Consider the following 8,160-nt stretch of genomic DNA (forward strand, 5'->3'; position numbering starts at 1 on the left):
ACAGGAAAATTAATTACAGTGTAGATGCCAATATGACAAATTTAAATTGCTTTTTTCTTTTTGAGCAACAGTTACAACGGTATTGATTTTCAATTATGTGAAGCAGCAAATCCTCAGATTTGTGAAGGTGAAATAATTTTTTCTTGATAAACAACCCGAGCATGAATGGCTATCAAAACTGATTAATCAACTAATCAGTTTAAAGCAAAATTTAAGCAAAAACACATTTAAAGTGACACAAACTTACATTTCCAGTCACTGGTGTATTATTAATTTGCACATAAAAGAAACCCTGAGTGGAGCAACTGGAAAGTATGCAGTGCAATGGAAACAGTCTTAGTGAATGGACATGAAGCATGTGATTTGATGACCCAACTAGAGAATTGGCGCCACCAGCTGTTTATCTCGATGAACCAACTCCTAATATTGGCATAATAGTAACTGATTGAAACACAAATAAATTCATATTTTCTTTTGCATATTTTCTATAAACTGATGTGTGTGTATATAAAGGGAAACTTGGATTTAGATTGCCAAGAACATTATTTCTGTCTCCTTAGAAATAACCTGCCAAGTCAGAGTGACATAGACATACTAGACCTTTTTGTTTCCTCTTGTACTGATAGACTTTTTTGTTTTATTGTAACTATATAGACCCCAAGCTCAAAAAGCTGCTGAAGAAGAACCAAATAACTAAAATCTGTCTGTACCATACTGAATTGCTATGATGATATATTATTTTGCATTGCATCAAGCTGAATCACATTGTGTTGAATCAAATCATGTTGAATCGCACTGCATCGTGTCTGGGGGAATTGTATCGCATTGCTAGTCGCTTCATATTAATCTTTAATGCATCGGATCGTTGGCAGTGATGGTGATGGAGATGCGCATCCTTAATACAGAGTTAGTGAGGTGTTATACTGCCATGTGTCAGCTGATACATTACCTGGCCATCTGGATCTCTTTGGAGCACCACTCACTCTCAAGGTATTTGCGACTGATTACACAGATGGTCTTCCTGCTTCCATAGATGGAATCTGTAATGTTGTCTATGATGGCTCTACCTGAGGAAGACAAAAGAAAAAGGGCCAACACATGAAATCACAATCTGTTTCCTCTTAATTCATTCCTTTGAGAGTGCAGTACAAAAAGTACTATGGTGACATCTACTGGAGTACAGATGGAAGTACATTAATGGCTTATGAACCTCAGCCTCAATACATAAGGTATCCTGGTATGCAGAAATACTGAACAAAGTGAAGGTAAATAACAATTTCTAGAAAGCATCATAGAATTATCTTATTTATTCTTATATCCATGGAAGAAAGTTGTCTTTAATTTGTTGTTTGACAAATTAATTCTTTGAATTTGAGTTTGACAGACAGACCGACATTGCCATCCCTAAAGCCAATAGACCTTTTTCACAGCAGCCATTTTGAGATGAAGTAGTAGGATAAACACAGGTGTTACTAGTGATACTAATTAAGGTTCCTTTCCATTCAGGTCAAACAGAGTCATTGTGCTGCTGTTGTGCATATTGGCTCACTGGAAATATTCTGCTACACTAAATGGAAATGGAAACCTTAATTAGTATCATTATATATACCCTGTAAGCTCTAATGAATACAGTGGATGACTCAGAACTTCTGAGAACTAAATCAGGACAAAACTGAGATGCTAGTCTAGGTGCAAAAATTGAGAGGAAAATTATTATTCACAGTTAACACCAAGGTACAGGTAAATATATATGTTGGTGTTATTATTAAGTGTCTTTCTATCCCTTAAGGAATATCGCCAGAGTCAGGCCGTTTCCCTCCCAGGCTTACACAGAAAAGTTAATACATGCTTTTATCTCCAGCAGGCTGGACTACTGTAACGATCTTCTGTCTAGTGCCAGTTACAAAAGCTATTAGTCAGTGACAGCTCATACAGAATGGTCAGTGGTACAATCATGGTACAGGTCTGAACTAAAAGGCACAGAGATCTTCTTTATGCTCCTACACTCTGGAGCAGTCTGCCTGAAGGTCTTAGGGCCTCAAAATCTGTCGGCACCTTCAAATAAAATCTAAAGACACATCTTTTTACTATTGCTTTTTACTAGTGTTTTTTATCTTGTCTTGTCCTACTGTTTTAATTCAATTTTATTTTATTTTCATTGTTTACATTGTTTCATCATAAATGTCATGATTATGATGTTAAGCACATTGTGTTACATCGTATGCAGGAATTGTGCTATATACATAAAGTTATTATTATTATTGTTATTACTATCTAGTCTCCATTTTGAATTCAGGATTGTCCATTAAAGCTCAGCTGGAACAAAGAAAATAAGTAGTTTAATGCCAGATGAAAAGGGCAGACTTACCTGGCTCGAAGTCTCGATGGTGCAGACACAATCTCCACCCCTGCTCTCCTTCCAGTTTTGGCAACAGCTCTCTGATGACCCATGGTTCATCATGGGTGTTGTAGGAGATAAAGGCGTCATAATGATTAGGAACTTGCTTGTTTTTATTCTTTGTGTCCAACAGCAAAGCCAAGAAGAAGTAGTAGGCATAAGCCAGCTGCCACCTCAGGAAATGGTACGTAAAGGACGCCACCATAAACAGGAGGGTTATACATGTGGTGGATACAAAGCAGATGAATTCGGTTTGCACTGTGCAGAACTGGGTATCAAAGTCCAACAGTTTTGTTCCTTTTAGCTCTGTAGGATAGTTGCACTCAAAGTTGTAAGCGTCAAAAACTTGCGTTTTGTTGTTGTTTACAGTCCACTTGAGAAACCAGGCGTTATTGCAGTCACAAGTGAAACTATTGCCTTGAAAGTCTACATAAATGAGAGATGGTAGCGAGTCCATTACTTTCTCACTGATAACTGAATATTCATTCTTTCTCGCCTGCATGAACTCCAGCTTAGTAAGGCCAGCATCCTTAAGGAAATCTAGGGACCGAAGAGTTGTTCTAGATATGTAGAGGCTTTTAAGGTTTTGAATTGGGTAAAATATATCCGGAGAGAAATCCACAAAGTCATTTGAGCTAACGTCAAGCGTTTGCAGTTGAGGTGTGTAATTAAACATGTCTCTGGGCAAGGATAAAAGTTGACTGTTCCTGGTATTAAAAACCAAAAGATTTGTCAAACCTTGCAGGATGTTGCAAGGCAGATGGGCCTTCCCCCTGCTGTGTTGTGCTGGTATAGCTAAAGTCTCCAGATGGGACAGCTCAGAAAATGGTGGAGAAGACAGAGCTGAACTACTATCATATTTGATGTGATTGTTCCTCAAATCCAGTCTTCTTAATTTAATCAGATCATTGAAAGCACCGTTTATTTCTTCTGTTCTAATGTCATTAGATTGTAGCTGAATATCGGTAAGATTTGTTAATCCAATAAAACACCCATTCTTAAGTGTTTTTATTTGATTGTCATGTAATGACAAGTTCTGGAGGGACCGCAAGCCCATAAATTCCCGATGTTTAATGGTGCTGATTTTATTTCCATTCAAACGAAGTTGTTTAAGACTTTGCAAGTATTTGAAAGCGCTGTTTAATTTGGAGATACGGTTGTTCTGTAGCTTTAAAACTTCCAATTGTTTTAAATCCTTGAAAACACACTTATCTAGAGTTGTAATCCGATTCAGATATAGATTGAGCTGTCTGAGTTTTGTCAGATTGGCAAAATCGGAACATTTAAGCCCGGTGATGTTATTAGAGCTGAGATCCAGCTCTGCAAGAGTTGGTATATTCTTTGTGGCAGCTGGAACACTTGAGAGTTTGTTATGACTCAAAGTCAAGATCCTTAAACGTTTCATAGATCTGAAGGCCTCTTCTTCTATGGTTGTAATTTTATTCTCTCCTACATCTAACTCTGTAACGTTAATACACAAATGAAACAAACTGGAGCTGATAAAACTGAGTTTGTTACGTCGGAATTTGAGTGTGGACATTGTTGGGATAGTGCAGGTAACATTGATAAGAGCTGTAGGTTTATATTTCATTGCATACATTCTTATAGAACTCAGAGAGGAGTTGACACTCTCTAGTAATGTTTTCATGTCCTCAAACGTCACTTGAAGCCCACTAACATCAAGAGAAGACACTCGACTAAGAAAAGTCTTGTTACGCACATCCCATGTCATGGGTTTCTGGTAGCCGCCGATATTAAACCAGGTGAGATTTGGAAAAACATCTTCAGTGATACTAAATTTGGTGATGGGATTTTGAGACAAATCAAGGGAAGTCAGTTCTAGCGAGCTGTTTGTCAGTTCCCATGAATGAAAAGTAGTTAAATAGATGTTTTTGATTATCAGAACTCGTAGATTTGGCAAGTGCTGTAATATAGAATTAACTTTTGTTAAGTTGTCCAGTTTGTTGTAAGACATGTCCAAAAACTTCAAGCTTGTCAAGGACCTAAAAGAGGTGGACGCCACCACTTTGATTTTATTACTGATAATCCTTAGCTCTGTGAGGTTGCTCAAACCCTTAAAAACATCATCTGCAAGTTCAACAAGTTTATTGTTATTAAGATTTAACTTCTTGAGGGAAATCAGATCAGCAAAGGAACCTGTATCTATCTGCAAAATGTTGTTGCGACTTAGGTCTATCTGTGTCACAAGTGATAGACTTTTGAAATCTGATACCTGTATTTTAGAAATTTTGTTTGAAGACAAGTCGAAACCTTTCACTGTTGAAGGAACATCCCGAGGAACAGCTCTGAGCCCACCCTTACATATGGCGATATCGTAACTGATTCGGCAAGATCTCATTGCAAAGCCTGTGCCTGGAACAACGAAATTGCTGACATTCAGCAAGAAGAAAATAATACCGAGTTTGTAACATTTCAATCCTCCTTTTGGCATTGTTTGGTCTTCCTTCACTCCAGGACCCATTTTTTAAATATTCGTCCAACCAACAAAGAATCACGTATAGTCCACTTGGTGAAAACTGTAGAAGGTAATCCTGAAAATCCAATAAAATAAACAAAAATAAAAAAGACAATCATAATTTGCACACTATCATAAATAAGGTAGGTAAGGGCAATTACCCATTGTGGAAACAGGAAAAAAATAACATCTGAGCTCAGGCAGTTTCTATAATCTATTAAGACTAATAATAAACCAATGAATAAAAACACAATTGTTTAATACTCACTGTGTCACACAAAGTAGAGCAGAATAATCATGGATGCCGTATCCACAGAATCTTGTAATTTAATTTTCTTCCTTTGTTCGATTAAAATGTTCCTCTCAGATCAAACGAGTGGAAAATGTAATCTACAGTGTACATAAGACATAAACACTTCTGCCTGCTGCTGCTGCTGCCCTCTTCCTCATAAATCAAGTGAGGAAGTGAGATTAGATGACAGGGTAGGCTGTTTCTTGTGATCAACTGCATCATATTTAAACCTCTTAGCTTTCAATATAAACAATCATTTGAGGAAAATAAAGAAAACGTTTGGTTTGAGCAAGATTTGTCTTTAATTTTTTTCAGAATGCACCTTTTTACCGTACAGCTCGTAAATTTAGATAGATAATAATGATGATAAATGTATGATACATACATTAATACATTGTTGGTAAATCTTCATCGATGTTACTGTTGGGAGGCTATCCTCTGTTCCCTTTTTTAGTTATTTTTTGTTTCATTCAGGGAGTTGTGGTTTTACTTATTTCCTCTAGAAAGTCTACACATGACTAGTGTAAAACAAGCAAAGATAAACATCCTCTTCTCTGCTGTTTGGTAAATGCAGTACCTTCAGCCAGAGAAAATAAGGACTGTTAAGACATTTTACGGCTGAAATTCATTAAAACTACATGAGGTAGAGACGTGGCTCATTAGCAAACAGGTGAAGAAGGAGACTAAGCGTGGGCTTGAGTCTGATGGTAATTAGTTTCTGTGTAATGCTGGTGGGTTCAAAGTAGATTGATCTGAGACATAAAATATGTTGTAGAATAGAGCAGAATATAATGTATTCATACACAACATATATTCTTCGACATAAATAAGTAATACAGGGTGTTTGGACATGAATCTACAAAGTAACTAATGGTATCAAATAAATTTGGTGGAGTGAACAAAAATGTCAGCCCCCAAATTATATAGTTACCATTCTGATAATCGTTTAATTGTAAATAGCTTTTTATCTTACGTCAGCTGTTTTGACAGGTAGTGTAATCATTTGCTTAAGTGGAAGAAATTTGAGTAAATCTATGAAGAAGATATATTTAGGTTAGTCTTACTTTATTCTATAAGTTTGGAGAAATGCAGCATATGAGTGTAATATACCGTACTTAATAGTTTTTAAGTACAACTTAATTTACCTTGGCTTAACAATACTTGAATTACTCGTGGACAAATTAAATATTTATAATATATATATATATATATATATTGATTTCCTCAGTTTAAGTTGAACTAACTCATCAGGTTTTATAGTTTGACAAAAGGTTGGTTTGCAACAAAGTAAAAGTAACCACTTTTTTGGTTGGGTACTTTCGAAATCTAGCTGTCTCTTGCTAGTTTCTGTAACTTTACAGTCACGTGGCTATTTGATGCAATAGCTTAAAAAAAATCCCCTTCGGTTTTATATAGACAGTATTTCAAAATAACAGTGCTGGGGCATTTTGCTTCTCTGTAAGGTTGATAGATTGATGTCATACAACAGTGATTCAGTCTCTTCTTGGGTCATACAGACGTTACTTACACTTTGTGTTTCGACACGCTAAATGTTTTAGGCTTTAGCCGGCAGACAGTGGGAAAAAAACTGCTTTGGTTTTTAAATTTGTCTAAATTTGTCACTAAAGTGTCGGTTTGGATTTAATCACTAATGAACTGCGGGTGTAGGTGCCTATATAATACCTAATTATGTGTGATATACCTATAAATCATGTATTACACTTAAATGTGTTGTAAAATGCTGTCTTTCTGTGTGCAAAGAATAAGACAGGCCAGCAGTTTATATGAGAACAAAGTGTAATGTAATGAGGGACTTCACTTTCACCATTCACTTGCTCCTTTACCACCACAGTCACTTATGTGTGAGAAAATGATGTTTGATTAATGTTCATGTTATCACTTCCCTTTCTCACTACCTCATCTACAGTTTATAAATCGTCAGTTCCTTTACTGATTAACCCGCTCTGCAAAATAACTGTATAAAGCTTGTGACCATAAAACAGAACCACAAAAAAGACTCAACACAAAATTACAAATGCAAACCTCAAAACATATCCAAACAAAGGGTCAACAAAGAACAGAGGTCACAAGTTAAAACCAAATAAAAAGGAATTTGAATTCAGAAAAGGGAGTATACTATATGAAAACCCATTGTTGTTTCAGTGTTTGCTGTGATGATTTTTATGAAGTGATTTTGTAAATTATAGATTAGTGACAATATAAGATTAATAATGAACTTTTGATTCCTGCATTTGGTTCTCTCTCCAGTCTGTTCTTTGTGCTAAGCTAAAGCTAACTATATATCTAACTATATTTCTGGTCCAGGTCAACAAATAGTTCACCTATTCTGCCCTCCAAATATGTTTTAGGTAGAACAGCAGTTATGTGCTTATTAAATATGTATTCTCTAAGTAATTTTCATGGCTTAAAAATCATGACCAATTATTTGACCTATGACCCCAAAAATGCAGGTACTGTACAGAGAATCACCATATATCACAAAGATATATAAGTAGTGCAAAGGGAGTAATTACAGTCTCAGTGTCTTCTTTATGAGAGAATCTTGAAGTTGAAATATATGAGTAATTGATAATTAATTAAGTATTATTTTGTGAGGTTTAACCTATTAAGATGGCTTAACAAATTTATTTTAATTGCAAAATCTGTCTGTCTAGCTAGCACTAGCACAGTAATATCCAAACTATTGTTACTATCTATCTATAATTACTATCTACAATCGGCTCAGCTAATAATACTTAGATTAAGTAAGCAGGAGTTTCTTACACTTCCCTGAAATTGTCTAGATTATGGGATTTACAGACACCAAAGCCACAGTAACTGCGGACGAAGCTTTGAGAAACTGCAATTTGTCTTGGTTTTTGCCATTTTTACATATTTTTTTTCTTTATGATAGAACAACACTGAACTTTTTAACAGAACTTTTAAATGTCTGTTCTATCTTGTGACATCTATATTGCCTTTTTTTGGAAAAAA

The 8,160-nt window shown here is 35.7% G+C and overlaps 1 protein-coding gene across 1 annotated transcript in view; it reads right to left on the bottom strand.

The window, feature by feature from the left end:
* LOC118324412 (toll-like receptor 13) overlaps positions 1–5,278 on the bottom strand; it is an 8,286-nt gene extending 3,008 nt beyond the window's left edge. The window contains exons 1-3 of the mRNA XM_035656753.1: positions 5,143–5,278; positions 2,369–4,950; positions 950–1,067 (exon numbers count right to left, since the gene is read on the bottom strand). Of these exons, the coding sequence (XP_035512646.1) occupies positions 950–1,067; positions 2,369–4,880 (2,630 nt within the window). The 5' untranslated portion in view covers positions 4,881–4,950; positions 5,143–5,278. The remainder of the gene's footprint in view (positions 1–949; positions 1,068–2,368; positions 4,951–5,142) is intronic.
* Positions 5,279–8,160: the final 2,882 nt, after the last annotated feature.

This window comes from Morone saxatilis, unplaced genomic scaffold (assembly GCF_004916995.1).
Source record: "Morone saxatilis isolate NCDOM2014 unplaced genomic scaffold, NCSU_SB_2.0 Contig0, whole genome shotgun sequence".
Classification (NCBI taxonomy): Eukaryota; Metazoa; Chordata; class Actinopteri; family Moronidae; genus Morone; species Morone saxatilis.